At 40.2% G+C, this 20,622-nt stretch overlaps 1 protein-coding gene across 1 annotated transcript; it reads left to right on the forward strand.

Moving 5' to 3' along the window:
* The first annotated feature begins 17,319 nt into the window (after positions 1–17,319).
* LOC121476451 (60S ribosomal protein L27a-like) lies at positions 17,320–18,546 on the forward strand. Its single transcript, XM_041730483.1, has one exon. It carries the CDS (start codon positions 17,767–17,769, stop codon positions 18,190–18,192), a length of 426 nt encoding a protein of 141 aa, XP_041586417.1. The 5' UTR covers positions 17,320–17,766; the 3' UTR covers positions 18,193–18,546.
* Positions 18,547–20,622: the final 2,076 nt, after the last annotated feature.

Consider the following 20,622-nt stretch of genomic DNA (forward strand, 5'->3'; position numbering starts at 1 on the left):
GAAACTGGATGTACTCTCCTAAGGTTCTTCAAAATACTTTCCATTAAATCAGCTACAGATAGGGTTACATGCCAAGAACTATATCCTTTCTTTTTAATCATCTCTTAGCCACTGTGGAGTTAGAAGAAATCATGAACATAAGAAGTTAACTTTATTTATTTTTAAAATTTTATTTATTTATTCATGAGAAGACACAGAGAGAGAGAGAGAGAGAGAGGCAGAGACACAGGCAGAGGGAGAAGCAGGCTCCATACAGGGAGCCCGACGTGGGACTCGATCCCAGGTCTCCAGGATCACGCCCTGGGCTGAAGGCGGCGCTAAACTGCTGAGCCACCCGGGCTGCCCAGAAGTTAACCTTATTTTTTTTTTAATAAATTAATTTTTTATTGGTGTTCAATTTACAAACATACAGAGTAACACCCAGTGCTCATCCCGTCAAGTGTCCCCCTGAGTGCCTGTCACCCATTCACCCCCACCCCCCGCCCTCCTCCCCTTCCACCACCCCCACTTCGTTTCCCAGAGTTAGGAGTCTTTATGTTCTGTCTCCCTTTCTGATATTTCCCACACATTTCCTCTCCCTTCCCTTATATTCCCTTTCACTATTATTTATATTCCCCAAATGAATGAGAACATACACTGTCCTTCTCCGATTGACTTACTTCACTCAGATAATACCCTCCAGTTCCATCCATGTTGAAGCAAATGGTGGGTATTTGTCGTTTCTAATGGCTGAGGAATATTCCATTGTATACATAAACCACATCTTCTTTATCCATTCATCTTTCGATGGACACCGAGGCTCCTTCCACAGTTTGGCTATTGTGGACATTGCTGCTAGAAATATCAGGGTGCAGGTGTCCCGACGTTTCATTGCATCTGAATCTTTGGGGTAAATCCCCAACAGTGCAATTGCTGGGTCGTAGGGCAGGTCTATTTTTAACTCTTTGAGGAACCTCCACACAGTTTTCCAGAGTGGCTGCACCAGTTCACATTCCCACCAACAGTGTAAGAGGGTTCCCTTTTACATCCTCTCCAACATTTGTTGTTTCCTGCCTTGTTAATTTTCCCCATTCTCACTGGTGTGAGGTGGTATCTCATTGTGGTTTTGATTTGTATTTCCCTGATGGCAAGTGATGCGGAGCATTTTCTCATGTGCTTGTTGGCCATGTCTATGTCTTCCTCTGTGAGATTTCTCTTCATGTCTTTTGCCCATTTCATGATTGGATTGTTTGTTTCTTTGCTGTTGAGTTTAATAAGTTCTTTATAGATCTTAGAAACTATCCCTTTATCTGACACGTCATTTGCAAATATCTTCTCCCATTCTGTAGGTTGTCTTTTATAGTTTTGTTGACTGTATCCTTTGCTGTGCAAAAGCTTATCTTGATGAAGTCCCAATAGTTCATTTTTGCTTTTGTTTCTTTTGCCTTCGTGGATGTATCTTGCAAGAAGTTACTGTGGCCAAGTTCAAAAAGGGTGTTGCCTGTGTTCTCTAGGATTTTGATGGAATCTTGTCTCACATTTAGATCTTTCATCCATTTTGAGTTTATCTTTGTGTATGGTGAAAGAGAGTGGTCTAGTTTCATTCTTCTGCATGTGGATGTCCAATTTTCCCAGCACCATTTATTGAAGAGACTGTCTTTCTTCCAGTGGATAGTCTTTCCTCCTTTATCGAATATTAGTTGACCATAAAGTTCAGGATCCACTTCTGGGTTCCCCTTTCTGTTCCATTGATCTATGTGTCTGTGTTTGTGCCAGTACCACACTGTCTTGATGACCACAGCTTTGTAGTACAACCTGAAATCTGGCATTGTGATGCCCCCAGATATGGTTTTCTTTTTTTTTTAAATTCCCCTGGCTATTCGGGGTCTTTTCTGATTCCACACAAATCTTAAAATAATTTGTTCAAGCTCTCTGAAGAAAGTCCATGGTATTTTGATAGGGATTTCATTAAACATGTAAATTGCCCTGGGTAACATTGACATTTTCACAATATTAATTCTTCCAATCCATGAGCATGGAATATTTTTCCATCTCTTTGTGTCTTCCTCAATTTCTTTCAGAAGTGTTCTATAGTTTTTAGGGTATAGATCCTTTACCTCTTTGGTTAGGTTTATTCCTAGGTATCTTATGCTTTTGGGTGCAATTGTAAATGGGATTGACTCCTTAATTTCTCCTTCTTCAGTCTCATTGTTAGCGTATAGAAATGCCATTGATTTCTGGGCATTGATTTTGTATCCTGCTACGCTACCAAATTGCTGTATGAGTTCTAGCAATCTTGGGGTGGAGGCTTTTGGGTTTTCTTTTTTTTTTTTTTTTTTCTTTTCTTTCTTTTTTTTATTTATGATAGTCACACACACACAGAGAGAGAGGCAGACACAGGCAGAGGGAGAAGCAGGCTCCATGCACCGGGAGCCCGATGTGGGATTCGATCCCGGGTCTCCAGGATCGCACCCCGGGCCAAAGGCAGGCGCCAAACCGCTGCGCCACCCAGGGATCCCCGCTTTTGGGTTTTCTATGTAGAGTATCATGTCATCGGCGAAGAGGGAGAGTTTGACTTCTTCTTTGCCAATTTGAATGCCTTTAATGTCTTTTTGTTGTCTGAGTGCTGAGGCGAGGACTTCCGATACTATGTTGAATAGCAGTGGTGAGATTGGATCCCTGTCTTGTTCCTGTCTTGTTCCTGATCTTAGGGGAAAGGCTCCCAGTGCTTCCCCATTGAGAATGATATTTGCTGTGGGCTTTTTGTATATGGCTTTTAAGATGTCGAGGAAAGTTCCCTCTATCCCTACACTCTGAAAAGTTTTGATCAGGAATGGATGCTGTATTTTGTCAAATGCTTTCTCTGCATCTAATGAGAGGATCATATGGTTCTTGGTTTTTCTCTTGCTGATATGATGAATCACATTGATTGTTTTACGAGTGTTGAACCAGCCTTGTGTCCCGGGGATAAATCCTACTTGGTCATAGTGAATAATTTTCTTAATGTACTGTTGGATCCTATTGGCTAGTATCTTGTTGAGAATTTTTGCATCCATGTTCATCAGGGATATTGGTCTGTAATTCTCCTTTTTGGTGGGGTCTTTGTCCGGTTTTGGAATTAAGGTGATGCTGGCCTCATAGAACGAATTTGGAAGTACTCCATCTCTTTCTATCTTTCCAAACAGCTTTAGTAGAATAGGTATGATTTCTTCTTTAAACGTTTGATAGGGATCCCTGGGTGGCTCAGCGGTTTAGCGCCGCCTTCAGCTCAGGGCATGAACCTGGAGACCCAGGATCAAGTCCCACATCAGGCTCCCTGCATGGAGCCTGCTTTTCCCTCTGCCTGTCTCTGCATTTCTCTCTCTCTGTGTCTTTCATGAATAAATAAAATCTTTAAAGAAAAATAAATAAATAAATAAATAAACAAACAAACATTTGATAGAATTCCCCTGGGAAGCCATCTGGCCCTGGACTCTTGTGTCTTGGGAGGTTTTTGATGACTGCTTCAATTTCCTCCCTGGTTATTGGCCTGTTCAGGTTTTCTATTTCTTCCTGTTCCAGTTTTGGTAGTTTTGGTGGCTTTCCAGGAATGCGTCCATTTCTTCTAGATTGCCTAATTTATTGGTGTATAGCTGTTCATAATATGTTTTTAAAATCGTTTGTATTTCCTTGGTGTTGGTAGTGATCTTTCTCATTCATGATTTTATTAATTTGAGTCTTCTCTCTCTTCTTTTTAATAAGGTTGGCTAATGGTTTATCTATCTTATTAATTCTTTCAAAGAACCAACTCCTGGTTCTGTTGATCCACAGTTCTTCTGGTCTCGATTTCCTTGAGTTCTGCTCGAATTTTAATTAACTCTCTTCTTCTGCTGGGTGTAGGGTCCATCTGCTGTTTTTTCTCTAGCTCCTTTATATGTAAGGTTAGCTTTTGTATTTGAGTTCTTTCCAGTTTTTGAATGGATGCTTGTATTGCGATGTATTTCCCCCTTAGGACTGCTTTTGCTGCATCCCAAAGATTTTGAACGGTTGTATCTTCATTCTCATTAGTTTCCATGAATCTTTTTAATTCTTCCTTAATTTCCTGGTTGACCCTTTCATCTTTTAGCAGGATGGTCCTTAACCTCCACGTGTTTGAGGTCCTTCCAAACTTCTTGTTGTGATTTAGTTCTAATTTCAAGGCATTATGGTCTGAGAATATGCAGGGGACGATCCCAATCTTTTGGTATCAGTTCAGACCCGATTTGTGACCCAGTATGTGGTCTATTCTGGAGAAAGTTCCATGTGCACTTGAGAAGAATGTGTATTCAGTTGAGTTTGGATGTAAAGTTCTATAGATATCTGTGAAATCCATCTGGTCCAGTGTATCATTTAAAGCTCTCATTTCTTTGGAGATGTTGTGCTTAGAAGACCTATCAAGGGTAGAAAGAGCTAGTTTGAAGTCACCAAGTATAAGATTATTATCTAAGTATTTCTTCACTTTGGTTATTAATTGGTTTAAATATTTGGCAGCTCCCACATTCAGGGCATATATATTGAGGATTGTTCAGTCCTCTTGTTGGATAGATCCTTTAAGTATGATATGGTGTCCCTCATCTCTCACTACAGTCTTCGGGGTAAATTTTAGTTTATCTGATACAAGGATCGCTACCCCTGCTTTCTTTTGAGGAACATTTGAATGGTAAATGGTTCTCCAACCTTTTATTTTCAGGTTGTAGGTGTCTTTCTGTCTAAAATGAGTCTCTTGTAGACAGCAAATAGATGGGTCCTGCTTTTTTATCCAGTCTGAAACCCTGCGCCTATTGATGGGGTCATTAAGCCCATTAACGTTCAGAGTTACTATTGAGAGATATGAGTTTAGTGTCACCATGATATCTATTCAGTCCTTGTTTTTGTGGATTGTTCCACTGAACTTCTTCTTAAAGGGAAATTTTAAGAGTCCCCCTTAAAATTTCTTGCAGAGCTTGTTTGGAGGTCACATAATTCTTTCAGTTCCTGCCTGTCTTGGAAGCTCTTTATCTCTCCTTCCATTTTGAATGAGAGCCTTGCTGGATAAAGTATTCTTGGTTGCATGTTCTTCTCATTTAGGACACTGAATATATCCTGCCAGCCCTTTCTGGCCTGCCAGATCTCTGTGGAGAGGTCTGCTGTTACCCTAATACTCCTCCCCATAAAAGTCAGGGATTTCTTGTCTTTTGCTGCTTTAAGGATCTTCTCTTTATCTTTGGAATTTGCAAGCTTCGCTATTAAATGTTGAGGTGTTCAACGGTTTTTATTGATTTTAGGAGGGGATCTCTCTATTTCCTGGATCTGAATGCCTGTTTCCTTTCCCAGATTAGGAAAGTTTTCAGCTAGGATTTGTTCAAATACATATTCTGGCCCTTTCGGCACCCTTGGGAACCCCAATTAAACGTAGGTTTTTCTTCCTCAGGGTGTCGTTTATTTCCCTTAATCTGTCTTCATGGTCTTTTGTCTCTTTTTTCCTCAGTTTCCCTCTTTGCCACCAACTTGTCTTCTATGTCACTCACTTGTTCTTCCACCTTGTTAACCCTCGTCGTTAGGACTTCTAGCTTGGATTGCATCTCATTCAGTTGATTTTTAATTTCTGCCTGATTGGATCTAAATTCTGCAGTCATGAAGTCTCTTGAGTCCTTTATGCTTTTTTCTAGAGCCACCAGTAGCTGTATAATAGTGCTTCTGAATTGGCTTTCTGACATTGAATTGTAATCCAGATTTTGTAACTCTGTGGGAGAGAGGACTGTTTCTGATTCTTTCTTTTGAGGTGAGGTTTTCCTTCTAGTCCTTTTGCTCAGTGCAGAGTGGCCAAAAACAAGTTGTATTGGGAAAAGGAGAAAAAGAGAAGGAAAGAAAAGAGAAAAAGAACAAAGAAAAAAGGAAGAAAAAAGGAAAAAGAGAAGAAAAAGAGAAAGAAAGGGGGAAAAAAGGGTGGGGGAAGCAATCAGAAATCAAAAAGAAAAAAAAAAAAACACGGGGGAGTATATTCTGATTCTGTATACTTTAAGTCCCTTGACTTCCCCTGGAACTTGTCCGTCTAGCTGGTCTTCTGGGGGAGGGGCCTACTGTGCTGATTTTCAGGTGTTAGCACTTGGGGGAGCTGCTCTGCCCCCTGCCTGGTGCAGGGCTCAGTGGGGGTTGTTTACCCTGCTAGGCCCCAGGAGGAACAACCCCAGTGGCTGCCGCAGCTCTGGAAACCTGGATTCAGCTCCCACAGTAACTCCGGAGCTCTCCGTCTGCAGGGCCTGGAGGCTCCGGGGCGGGGCCACTGATCTCCTCAGCTCCCGGCAGGAGCGTCCTTGCTGTCCTGGGCCCTCCCGGCCTCTGCCTGTCCCGGGGCGAGGCCGGATCCTGGGCTGTGTCCCGGAGCCCTGTGCTCCGGGGCCTGCGCTGTTGGATTCGCACTCCCGCCCCGCAGCCCCCTCCGCGGAGCCGCCGCCGGAGCCCCTCCGAGCTGCTCCCGGAGCCCCGCAGCCCCCTCCGCGGAGCCGCCGCCCGAGCCTCTCTGAGCTGCTCCCGTCCGCCGTGCGCTGCAGCCCTTCAGGGAGCTCGGCCGCGGGGTGTGGTGCACTCTCCTGGGTGTGCAGGTGTGTTAGTGTCCCAGGGAGCCCGAGGGCATCCCCGCCCTCCTGGGGTCCTGATCTAACTCCCTGCAGGTGCCTTTCTGCCCGGGAAGGTTGGTGCAGCTCCTGCTTCTCCGGGACAGGGCTCTCCTGTCCTGGGGGCACTCGCCCCGGCCTTAGCCGGGCTCCTCGCGGCCCCTCCCCCTTGGAGGCCTTTTGTTTATTTCTTTTTCCCCCGTCTTCCTACCTTGATAGAAGCACGAACTCTTCTCATTGTAGCGTTTCAGCTGGTCTCTCTTTAAATCTCAGGCCGAATTCGTAGATTTTCAGGATAATTTGAATGTTATCTAGGTAATTTGGTGGGGACAGGTGATTTGGAGACCCTACTCTTCCGCCATCTGGCCCCTCCTCTATCAGAAGTTAACTTTAGAAGAAATAATTGTCACTGAACATCCATTTTGTGACAACCTAGCTTGACAGTGCCACAAAACTGAAATGTTTCCATGAATTTCCCCTAGAAATTTATTATTTTTTCCCCTAGAAATTTCTTACACCAGTTGGTTATTTAAGGTAAACAGTCCTGAGGATAAGTACAGAGTTACAGAAATTAATATGAAATCAATTTTACAACTATATAACAGTTTGGAAAATATATTGTCAACAAGAGAATACCTACAGTGTTTAGGGACAGGCTTAGCAGTGAGTGAGATGGACTCAGTCCCTGACTGCTTGAGAATTTATAACCTGGTGAATATGATCACACAAAAATAAAAGAAAATGCAAAACTGACATATTACCTGGCAACTACTTTGTAGGCATTTCCCACTGCTCAGGATCTTTATCAGTTCCAAACCTAAATTCAGGTCCTTCATAGAGACCCCAGCAAACTTCATTCTACATTGGAACTGAGAAAAAGACACCAAAAATTCTTTTTATTACACGGTATTATATGACAGGGCATTTTTTTAAGTATTAGCAAAGCTGTTATAATTGCCCTAAGTGGTTTTCAAATAGGAAGGTTCAAAAGAACTATCAAATTCAGATGTCTTAAGTGTTGCCCCAAATCCACTAAACTAAAATCTCTCCGGGGATAGGGTCTATCATCTTGGCAGAGATTCTCCAAACACGAAAGTGACAGTTTTATTTTATTTTTTTGTAAAGATTTATTTATTCATAGAGACACTCACAGAGAGAGAGGCAGAGACACAGGCAGAGGGAGAAGCAGGCTCCATGCAGGGAGCCCGACGTGGCACTCGATCCCAGGTCTCCAGGATCACGCCCCAGGCTGCAGGCAGCACTAAACTGCTGCGCCACTGGGGCTGCCCGAAAGTGACAGTTTTAAACTTTGAACTACAGATAAGTTTTGACCTTTATATGAATGGATTTCAAGGATTCTTAGAAAAAAACAAAGGGAAAAAAGGACTACTCTCACCATAGCATGCCTCTTCCCTGTAATCTTCTCCAGCTAATACGAAGAACTTGTGGGGTGCCTGGGTGGCATAATCAGTTGAGTGTCCTATAACACTGTTAACTACACTGGAATTAAAACAAAACATATAGATATAAATAAGTTTAAGGCTAAAGGACGGAAATTTATACACCATACAAATGTTAACGTAATTAACAAATGTTAATTCTATTAGTATCAAATTTTTTAAGTTACTAGAAACAAAGGGATATTTTAAAATAATAAAGAGTAATTCATCAGTAAGTTATAACCATTATAAACATAGGCCCTTAAGATACATCAAGCAAAACTAAGGTAAAAGTAAACAACTCAATAATAAAAATCAAAAGTTCCAACACCCCACTCTTGATTATGGATAGAACTATTCAGGTAATCACCAAAGAGCGAGAAGACCTGAACAGCCAAATACTACCAACCAATTAGAACTAAGTGTCACAGAACCCCCAACAACAGCAGAATATATATGCTCAAGGGCACATGCAATCTTTTCCATGCCAGGCCACAAAATAAATCTTAACAAATCACAGAGAGTTGAAATACAAAGTATATTCTCATGCCAGAATAGAAATCTGGAAAAAAAAAAAAAAACATAAATATGAAAAATACACAAATATTTGACAAACAACACACTCCCCTAAGTAATGAGTGAGTGGTTCAAAACAAAATCTTAAGAGACTCTTCCTCCCACTGCCAAGTTATACAGAGGCAGAGGCTCAGGTGCCATGTAAGTTTTGCCTCCACTCATAACCTACTGCCAAGGCCTAGGAAGGCACTGCTGCTGTTAGTGGATGTTAATACGGCTTCACAAGATGCTGAAGGCTGCCCTCATCTACAATGGCCTAGCATGTAGAAATAATCAAGATGCCAAAGCCTTAGAGAAGTACCAAGCCCATCATCTTTGTGTCTTCCATCCAAATATGAGTGTGTGTGTGTGTGTGTGTGTGTGTGTGTGTACACAAACTTTGGTGACTCTCTTTTGTGCTAACACCAAATTAACCTAATTAGTCTATAAAAGTGATAGAGGGAAAACCCTATAAAGTGACTGGTTGCTGTTCTGTGGTAGTTAAGGACTATGCCATACAATCTTGGGCCAACCATGTCCTCAAGGAGTACTTCAAATACAAGAAAAATTTAAAAACTTAGCTCTTGCTCCTCAAAAGAGGGGGAAAATATTGAGAAATATAAAAATACTTGAGACAAGTAAAACAAAAACACAGTATACCAAATTTCATGGGATTCAGCTTCTCAGAGCCTAAAAGGAAACCAATACCTGTAAATGCCCACTACCAAACAAGAAAGATTCCAAATCAATAACCTAACCTTCCATCTTAAAAAATAAGAAAAAGAAGAGCACACTAAACCCAAAGGAAAGAGAAGAAAAGATAATGAAGATTAGGATGGAAATAAAAATGAAGCAAAATAGAAAAAGTCAATAGAGAAAAAAAAATTGACATCGAAAGTGAGTTCTTGGGATCCCTGGGTGGCACAGGGGTTTGGTGCCTGCCTTTGGCCCAGGGCGCGATCCTGGAGACCCGGGATCGAATCCCACGTCGGGCTCCCGGTGCATGGAGCCTGCTTCTCCCTCTGCCTATGTCTCTGCCTCTCTCTCTGTGTGACTATCATAAAAAATAAATAAAATAAAATAAAATAAAATAATAAAATAAAATAAAATAAATAAAATAAAATAATAAAATAAAATAAAATATAAAATAAAATAAAATAATAAAATAAAATAAAATAAATAAAAATAATAAAATAAAATAAAATAAATAAAATAAAATAAATAAAATAAAATAAAATAAATAAAATAAATAAAATAAAATATAAAATAAAATAAAATAATAAAATAAAAAATAATAAAATAAAATAATAAAATAAAATAAAATAAAATAAAATAAAATAGTTCTTTGAAAAAAATAACAAAATTAAAAAGCTTAGGCTGGCCAAGCTAGACTGTCCAAGAAAAAGGAGAGAGGAATCAAATTACCAAAATCAGGAATGAAAGAGGGGATTATTACTATTGACCTCAGAGAAATAAGATTATATGGAAATACTATGAACAACTAGATGCCAACAAATTAGATAATTTACATTAAATGGGTAAATTCCTAGAAAGACACAAACTATGAAACTAACAGAAATAGAAAATCTGAATAGATCTACAACAAAGAGATTAAATCAGTAACTGGGAAATCTTCCAAAAGCAAAGCCTGAGCCCAAGTGCCTTCAGTAGGGAATTCTAAACATTCAAACAATACCAGTCCTCCACAGACTCTTCCAGAAAATGGAAGAAGGGATGCTTCACTACTCATTCTATGAAGACAGTATTACCAAAAGGTAAACAAAGACCCCCCCCCTGGAAAACCTTTTTCCTCAAGAATATAAACGGGAACATCCTCAACAAAATGTTAGCAAACCAAGTCCAATAGCATTAAAATGGATTATACATAATGACTAAGGGAGATTTATCCCAGAATTGCCTTAACATCCAAAAGCCAATTGGCATGTTACGTTAATAGAGTACAAAGAAAAAAAAAAGTCTCGAGACAAAAAGCATTTGACAGGGCATCTGGATGGCTCTCTGTCTTTGGCAGGGTCCTGAGATTGAGCCCTGAGTCAGGCTCCCTGCTCAGTGGGGAGCTTGCTTCTCCCTCTTCCCCTGCCCGCCCCCTGCTCATTCTCCTCTCAAATAAATCTTTTAAAAAAAAAAAAAATGGCATTTGACAAAATCTCCCTCTCTCAAATCTTTTTTAAAAAGCATTTGACAAAATCCACTATTCATGGTAGAAATCCTCAACAAACCAGGAATAGAAGGGAATATCCCTAATAAAGAGTATCTATGAAAAACATTCGGTTTACATTATCCTTAAATTGGAAACTAAGATAAGGATGCCCACTCTCACCACTTTTATGCAATACTGTATCGGAGGTCCTAGCCAAGGCAATTATGCAAGAAAGAAAAGCTATTCAGATTAGAAAGGAAAAATAAAACTATTATTCACAGACAATATGATTTTGTATATAGAAAATTCTAAGAATCTACTACCTAAAATCTAATCTAAAAATCAAAAAAGTAGAAGATGTGTAGGCTGAAAACTATAAAATATTGCTGAAAAGTAATTAGAGAAGTCCTAAATAAATAAATGGGAAGATAGCCTATGGACATCAATCAGAAGATTTACTATTATCAAGGTAGAAACACTACCAAAACTAGTCTACAAATTCAATGTACTCTTTATCAAAATCTCTGCAGGCTTTTTTGCAGAAATTGACAAGCTGGTTCTAAAATTCATGTGGAAATGCAAAGGCCTCAGAAGAGCCAAAACAATCTTGAAAAGAACAAAGTTGGAGGAGTAACACTTTCTGATTGCAAAACTTAGCACAAAGCCAAAGTCGCTCCATAGTATTTGACACGTCTAAATTTATGGAGTGACCTTCATGATATGTTATTTTAACTAAAGAAGAGGATGGCTGGCTCAGTTGGAGAAGCATGCAACTCTTGATCTTGAGATTGTAAGTTTGAGCCCCACATTAGATGTGGGGAGTACTTAAAATTTATTTTTAAAAAGAGGATGGAGAAAAGTGTACATAGAAACAAAAATGTTTTATAAACAATAAAAATTTTAATAGCTACTTATTTAAAATGGAGGGTAAAGGGAAAAGAAGACAGAGATACTGCTTGTAGCCATTAAATATTTAATAAAATTATCAAACAAAATTTATTTTAAAGATTTTTATTTATTTATTCTTAAGAGACAGAGAGAGAGAGGCAGAGACACAGAGAGAGAAGCAGGCTCCACGCAGGGAGCCTGATGTGGGATTCGATCCTGGGACTCCAGGATCACACCCCGGGCCGAAGGGAGGCGTTCAACCACTGAGCCACCCAGGCATCCCATTTTTTTCTTTTTAAAGATCAAACAAAAATTTTTTTTTTTTAAGAATTTTATTTTATTTATGATAGTCACAGAGAGAGAGAGAGAGAGACAGGCAGAGACACAGGCAGAGGGAGGAGAAGCAGGCTCCATGCACCGGGAGCCTGACGTGGGATTCGATCCTGGGTCTCCAGGATCTCGCCCTGGGCCAAAGACAGGCGCCAAACCGCTGCGCCACCCAGGGATCCCAGATCAAACAAAATTTAAATAACAGTTCCTCAATATCAAAAATTAAATGCATAAATGTAATCACATACTCAGTTTTGTCCTACCTGCAGACAAAATCTATTCCAAATGACTTTAAAATACAGTATTTGACTGAATATCCCAGCCCAGATTTTTGAGCTCCAGACTCAATCAGCAACTTGTTTGGTATTTCTTCCTGAAAGTCTTCAGATATCTCAAATTTAACATATCTCAATTGGAAGTCTTGATTTTTCTCCCTGCAACCCAACACCCTCTCCTTTCCTGATTCCCACCCCCTTAAAAGCATCCAACCCAAGTAAATGCAAGCCACCAACCAATCAGTTGCTCAAGGAAAAAAAAATCCAGAAGTTATTTTTTATTCCTCCCTGTCCCTCACTACATACAATCAACAGTCTTGCACATTTTATCTCCAAAATGTATCTTGAATTTGTCCACTTTATTCATGCACTAGTGAGGAGCTGTACAATTCTGGGAAGTCAGGTGGTAAACTAGAGTGCTACTTTCACTTCTGCACCCTTAATAATCTGGAAAACTGCTCAGATATGAGAGCCTTTAGAATGTAAACTTCAAAAGTTGTATGATCAAGCAAATTATGCTCATATGTGCTAGTGTTTTTTTTTTTAATTTTTATTTATTTATGATAGTCACAGAGAGAGAAAGAGAGAGAGGCAGAGACACAGGCAGAGGGAGAAGCAGGCTCCATGCACCGGGAGCCCGATGTGGGATTCGATCCCGGGTCTCCAGGATCGCACTCTGGGCCAAAGGCAGGCGCCAAACCGCTGTGCCACCCAGGGATCCCCATATGTGCTATTGTTTAAGGAAATCATTATAGTACATATACACTGATTACAACTGTGCAAAATACATGTTACTTTAAAAGATCAGAACACATTCTGGTTATAGTATCAATTCAGAATTTAAATGTTTTCTTCAGGGCACCTGATAGCTCAGTCTGTTAAGCAGCCAACTCTTGATTTCGGCTCAGGCCATGATCTAAAGGTCCTGGGATCATGCCATGGGCCGGGCTCCATGTTCCGTGGGAAGTCAGCTTGAGGATCCTCTCCCTCTCCCTCTCCCCCTCCCCCTTGCTCATGCTCTCTCCTTTCTAAAAGTAAATAAGTGTGTATATATATATATATCTTTAAAGAATCTTTTTTTTTCCTACCAAGTTACTAAACCCACTCCCATCCCACAAAAATTCTTCACTGAACAATCAAAACAAGCTGACCTGGATTGGAAACAATAATCAGTTTGCAGCATGGGCTGTACTAGATAATACTGAGAATCATTCATTTAAACATGGACACATTTTGCTGGACTAAATCAAGGTGTGTTTCTCCTTTTATCTGGTGTGCACCTGCTATGATAATCACTATGCTGGAGTTTGCAGTGACAAAGTAATCTGGGGGAAAATTTGAATAGAAAACATATTATGGAAGAAAGCATCTGACATTTAAGTACACATTTCCTGTTTGGCTCAATCACCACAGTTTACTGAAGAGTAGGCTTCCTTAGATCTACTATGCCCAAAGCACTTCACTAAGTTTTACTAAACTTCAGTAAGTTTTCCTTGCACATTAAAAAAAAAAAAGATTTTATTTATTTGACAGAGAGAGCAAGCAAGTGACAGCACAAGTAGGGAGAGCAGCAGGCAGAGGAAGAGGGAGAAGCAGGCTCCCTGCTGAGCAAGAAACCCAAAGCAGGGCTTTATCCCAAGACCTTGGGCGCCCAAGGCAGACACTTAACCAACTGATCCACCCAGGAGCCCCATTCTTCGTATACATTTTTGAGAAACCTCCTAACGTATCTTTTGTACTTCATAGAGTAAGAGGTCAAAATGTATATTAGACTAGTAAGTGAAAATATTTATGTAAAGAGAGAAGTGGTGTGAAAAGGTCCTAAAGGGAGATCTTGGTTATTCATTTGTTTCAAGTAATTATCTCACGGGTACCAAGTAAATAGAGTACAGTTGTGAAGAACTTAGGCTTTTGATGGGGCACCTGGGTGGCTCAGTTGGTTAAGAGTCTGCCTTCAGTGCAGGTCATGATCTCAGGGTCCTGCAACTGAGCCCCACCTTCTGGCTCCCTGCTCAGCAGGGAGTCTACTTCTTCCTCCCCACTTGCCCCTCCCCTCCCAACTTGTGCTCTCTCTCTCTTTCAACTAAATAAATAAAATCTTTAAAAAGCAAAACAAAAAAAAGGAACTTTGGCTTTTGAGTCAAATAGAACTGGGTTCAAATCCTTACTCCATTTTATTTAACTTCAGTTCACAGATGCATCATCTGTAAAACCTCACAGAGTTGTGCTAAGGATTAAACAATATACATAAAGTGCTTAGCTCTAGCACAAGTGTCTGGCATAAAACAATCAATTAATAACTGTTATGATAACTACTATTACTGCTGCTCACAAGACTCAGTCTGGTGCTGTAGGAAACCCTGAAAACAAATGGAAGTAAAATCTAATGAAATCAGAACAAGAAGAAAGAAAAAGAGAAATAAAGAAATAAAGAAATCTTAACAAGATGTTTTAAATGTACAGAGTAGGGAGCAACCAGCTTTATAAGAACTGAGGAAGTTTTCATAAAGAGAAATAAAGATGATTTTCTTATTTACTCATGTAGCATTAGAATATTTATAGTACTGGGGATCCCTGAGTGGCTCAGCAGTTTGGTGCCTGCCTTTGGCCCAGGGCGCGATCCTGGGGTCCCAGGATCGAGTCCCGCGTTGGGCATCTGGCATGGAGCCTGCTTCTCCCTCTGCCTGTGTCTCTGCCTCTATCATGAATAAATAAATAAATCCTTTAAAAAAAAAGAATATTTATAGTACTTAACTATGACATTAACCTTTGTTAGAAACAATGTTTGGCATTTTCATGAAAAGACTGCCATTTTGAAGATCCACTGTCTCACCAATTTGCCTTCATCAATATCCACAAAGGCAAGTTCATCACTCAATCCCTAAAAGAAATTAGTCAAAAGCAGGGGGCAGGGAGTAAACCTCTTGATTAAGTGGAGAATGAAAGAAAATTCTTATACCAGCAATCCACGTGTACCTTTTGAGTTATTAGGCTCAAAGAAGACATAATATGTTCAACATTTCATGATATAAGAATCCAAAAAAACAAAAAAACAAAAAAAACAAACAAACAAAAAAAGAATCCAAGCCACGGGTGCCTGGGTTGCTTAGTTAAGCATCTGCCTTCTGCTCAGGTCACGATCCCAGGGTCCTGGGATCCAGCCCCACATCGGGCTCCCTGCTCAGGGAGGAGAGTCTGCTTTTACCACTTCTGCCCTCCCCTCTCTGCACTAACTTGTGCTGTCTCTCTCAAATAAAATTTTTTTAAAAATTAGAAAGTCCAAACCAAAAGAGATTCAAGTTACAAAGAAAGTTTCAGTTCACAATTAGGAATTATAAAAACAGAATTTTTTTTAAAGATTTTATTTACATATTCATGAGACACACAGAATGAGAGGAAGAGACACAGGGAGAGGGAGAAGCAGGATCCCTTTGGGGAATCCAACGCAGAACTCAATCCCAGGATCCTGGGATCATGACCCAAGCCAAAGGCAGATGCTCAACCACTGAGCCACCCAGGTGCCCCCAAAACAGAAACCTATTAATAAATAGATGAGTCTCTGCAGGTAGTGAATACCTCTTTAAGCTGAGGCTGCACAGTGACAAAGCAGAGATTCTGTAAAAGGAATTTCTCATCAGACTATGAGCTCCTTGAGAAGAGGAAGTATTTGTTCTCCACTCTGGTACTTAGCACCTACCTAGCACATAGGAGCTCAATAACAGTTTTTTTAATAAATGGATTCAAATATAAGGTCTTTCCAAACTCTAATATTTTACAGTTCTATAATCAGGCGTTATTACCTGCAAAACAGTACTATAAAACAAAAACAGTACTATATATTTCTAGCATGCTACTTTATATGTAAGAAAGGAGGGAAAATAATATATTTGTATTTGCAAAAGAAACACTTGGAAGGTACACAAGAAACTAATTTAAATAGGTACCTATAGCAGATGTTGGGGGGAAGGCTGGATGAAAACTGGATGAAATATATACTTCACCCTGTATATCTGTTTATATTACTTTTATTTTGTAACCTTGTATCTTTTGAAATGTTTTAAATAACTACAAATATTTTTTAAATATTTATTTGAGAGAGAGCAAGAGAGATCAGAAGAAGAGGAAGAAGCAGACTCACCACTGAGCAAAGAGCCTGATGTAGGGTTTGATCCCAAGACCTGAACTGAAGGCACTTAACTGACTGAGCCACCCAGACATCCCTACAAATTTTAAATAACAAAAATATTCACTGAAAAAAATGACTATACTTAGAAATAATCATCTACAACGTAAGCATATGTTCAACTTATATTATTGGATACCTTACATTATTCTAATTAATAGAAATCCAAAACCAAGCACTTTAAATTTTAAACTACATCATAAATGATTAGCTTAGAAGTCTAAATTCCAACACAAGGGAAATATTGTTGCTGAATGAGATGCCAATGCTTTCTGAGTACTCTGAATTATTCAGTGATTGTAGTAAGTAGCAGAATTCTATAGTATCAATAAAACTATCTTTGAAAAGCTAATTTTAAAAATGCACTGTAACTCTACTAGCAACAAGCATACCCAGCACCCAGATCTTGGTTTATATAATCCTATTCTCCAATAACAGGAACTAGAGATTCCTGGAAAAAGGCTGATTTGGGCCTGGAGCAGAAAATATACCAGTTGAAAAAGCTGAAACACCTTATTGTGCCAGAGAGTAAGGAAGTACTCAAAACAAAAGCCCTATGTCAATGGGACATGTTAAAGGTACACAGTAGCCAACTGAATAAGCTTCCAGTGGCCAAAGCTGGAATAATGTGTGAAATAAATTCAATGAGACATATGGGATTATGACCCAAAATATAAAATAAAATCCATGAATCCATACTAATATTTACAAATGAATTAACAGGGTGGAAGAAACAAATCTCCCATGCAGAATTCCAAAGAATTTATGAAGACACTCCACCCTCAGAGGGAGCATAACTCCGTCTTTTTTTTTTCCATAAATTTTTTTTAAGATTTTATTTATTTATTCATGAGAGACAGGGGGTGGGGGCGCAGAGACACAGGCAGAGGGAAAAGCAGGCTCCATGCAGGGAGCCCAACATGGGACTCAATCCCAGGTCTCCAGGATCACGCCCTGGGCTGAAGGCGGCGCTAAACCGCTGAGCCACCCAGGCTGCCCAACTCCCTACTCTTAGGTGTGAGCTGCACATATAGAACTTCCTTCTAACGAGTATAGTATGGAAAGGGGAAAAGAAAAGTAGAGAAACCTAACACAACCTCAGCCAGGTGACTGAAGGCAACATCAACTATGATAAGTCACGTTTACAGTACGTACTCTGGTGATGTGATGAAAATGGCACTTTACCTCTGTGTCTTCCTCCCAAAAATCTATAACCTCAGTCCTACCATGAGAAAAATACCAAATTCCAATAGAGGGGCATTCTACAAAATACCTGAGCAGTAATCCTCAAAAAAAAAAGTCTAAGAATCTGTCACAGTTGCCTTTTTTCCTCTGGGCCGCCAACATGCCATCTAGACTGAGGAAGACCCAGAAACTTCGGGGTCATGTGAGCCATGGCCACAGCCGCATTGGCAAGCACCGGAAGGCTGGTGGCATGTATCATCACAGGATCAACTTTGACAAATATCACCCAGGTTACTTTGGAAAAGTTGGTATGAGACATTACCACTTAAAGAGGAACCAGAGCTTCTGCCCAACTGTCAACCTTGATAAACTGTGGACCTTAGTCAGTGAGCAGACATGGGTAAATGCCACCAAAAACAAGACTGGAGCTGCTCCTATTATCGATGTGGTGCAATCGGGCTACTACAAAGTTTTGGGAAAGGGAAAGCTCCTAAAACAGTCTCTCATCATGAAGGCCAAATTCTTCAGTAGAAGAGCTGAGGAGAACATAAAGGGTGTGGGGGGTGCCTGCATTCTAGTAACTTGAAGCCACATAGGGGGAGGTTCATTAAATGCTAACAAGTGCTTTTCAAAAAAAAAAAAAGAAAGAAAGAAAGAAAGAAACTGTCATAGTCTAGGAGGAGCCTAAGGGTACATGATGACTAAATGTAATGTGGTATCCTTTGATGGGATCCTAGAACAGAAAAAAAGACATTAGGTAAAAAACTAAGGAAATCTGGGTAATGTATGGACTTTAGTTAATGATGATGTACAGATGTTGACTCATAAACTATGACAAATGTACCACATTATGTTAATAACTGGATGTGGGGACACCTGGGTGGCTCAGGTTGGGCACCTGCCTTCGCCCTGGGGCATGATCCTGGAGTCCCAGGATTGAGTCCCACATCGGGCTCCCAGCATGGAGCCTGCCTCTGTCTCTCATAAATAAATAAATAAATCTTTAACAAATAATAACTGGATGTGAAGGGGCACCTGGATGACTCAGTTGGTTTAGCATCTCCCTTCAGCTTGGGTCATGATCCCAGGGTTCTGGGATCCAGCCCCTAGTCGGGCTCCCTGCTCAGCGAGAAGCCACCTCCTTCATCTCCTTCTGCCCCTCCTCCTGCTCTGTCTCTCTCTCAAATAAACCTTTTTTAAAAAAATTTTAAAAATAACTGAATGTGAGGTAAAGATAAAACTCTGTACTATATTTTCCATTTTTCTGTAAATCTAAAACTGTTCTTTAAAAAAGAAGGTCTAGGGATGCCTGGGTGCCTCAGTGGTTGAGCATCTGCCTTCAGCTTGGATCATGATCCTGGGAGTCCTGTGTCAGGCTCCCTGCTCAGTTAGGGGCCTACTTCTCCCTCTGTCTCTGCCCCTCCCCCTGCTCATGTTCGCTCTTTCACTCTCTCTCTCTCAAATACATAAATTTAAAAATAAATAAACTATGTTGTTCCAGGGATCCCTGGGTGGCTCAGCGGTTTAGTGCCTGCCTTCAGCCCAGGGCGTGATCCTGGAGACTCGGGATCGAGTCCCCCTGCATGGAGCCTGCTTCTCCCTCTGCCTGTGTCTCTGTCTCTCTCATGAATAAATAAATCTTTTTTTTAAAGGTATTTTAAACTCAATGTCTCTGGACACTTTCCATATTTATAAAATTCAAGGTGGGTAGAATATCCGCTCTCTGCATTTGCTGCCCAGTACTTTCTTCCTCTTTACATGCATTTGGCTTTTTTCTTTCATTCAACTACTAAGTGTCTATTATACTAGGCATGGTTCTAGACTTGGGATACAGCAATAAATGGAATAAAGATTCTTGCCCTCATAGATATCACATTATAAAGTTTACATATTGATATAGAATTCTGTTAACTTTCAAAAACACTGCTGTTTACTAGGTTTGTACCATAAATTTCTGCCAGTAAAGTACTAAACAATTCTTACTGACAATTCCTTCCTTATCAGCAAGGAGCGATTTAAGGCATGGCCACCTCCTTGGGGTACCTGGTGGCTCAGTTGGTTGAACATCCGACTTTTGGTTTGGGCTCAGGTCATGATCTCAAGGTCCTGGGATGGAGACCCAGGTGAGGCTCCACCCTCAACGGAGAGTCAGCTTGGGATTTTTCTCTCCTTCTGCCTCTACTCCTCCAGGGAAGGAGGAAGGGAGGAAGGGAGGGAGGGAGGGAGGGAGGAAGGAAATAAAAAAAAAAAAAAAGGAAAAGGCAAGCCAAGGCAGAAGGAAGGAGAGAGGGAGGATGGAGGGAGGGAGGAAGGGAGAAAGGAAGGAGGGAAGGAAGATAGATATCACTACTTCCTTGAATGAAAGAAGTTGCCAAGGCTATAGCCAGGAAAGAGAGAGATTAAAGTGAGCCTTAACCTGGGACTTTGTAGAGCCATTGTGCACCACATCTTCTAAGACATACAAATGCTATAGTTGTCAGCATCATTGAACTCAAGCTCTAGGAGCTCGTAGCTATTTCCTTTTTCTTACAGATAGGACCTAATCCCTCCCAAAAAGAACCCTCAAAGCAGAGACAGTAAATACACCTTTTACTTCAAGGTTTTCTGTACATATTATCTGTATACTTATCTATTCATGCAACCTACCTTTTTTCCTCCTTTGTAAAACAGATTTAATAATTAATTTGGGGGTCTTATTAGATAACATAAAGCATATTGTTTTCAGTATTGTTGATACTGACAACAAATGTATTGGTTTTCATGTATATGCATTCTTCATTAGCAAAGATGACACTGCTGATAAAGGCATTATACAGTTGGTAGGACAAAATGAGTCACTGGGAATTCATATGACTAGACAGAGGCTGACATTCTTACTGTCTTAAGGATACTTATGTCATCTAGCACCAATCCTTTACATCTAATAATCATACCAAGATTAAAGTACAGGAAAGTAGCTTAAGGACATTTTACATATATTCAATTAATAAAAGCAAAGCATAGCTCCAAGAGTTTA

The sequence above is a fragment of the Vulpes lagopus genome, chromosome 15, assembly GCF_018345385.1.
Source record: "Vulpes lagopus strain Blue_001 chromosome 15, ASM1834538v1, whole genome shotgun sequence".
Lineage (NCBI taxonomy): Eukaryota > Metazoa > Chordata > Mammalia > Carnivora > Canidae > Vulpes > Vulpes lagopus.

Coding starts and splice junctions, on each gene's coding strand:
- LOC121476451 (XM_041730483.1), top strand. CDS start 17,767: ATGCCATCTAGACTGAGGAAGACCCAGAAACTTCGGGGTCATGTGAGC.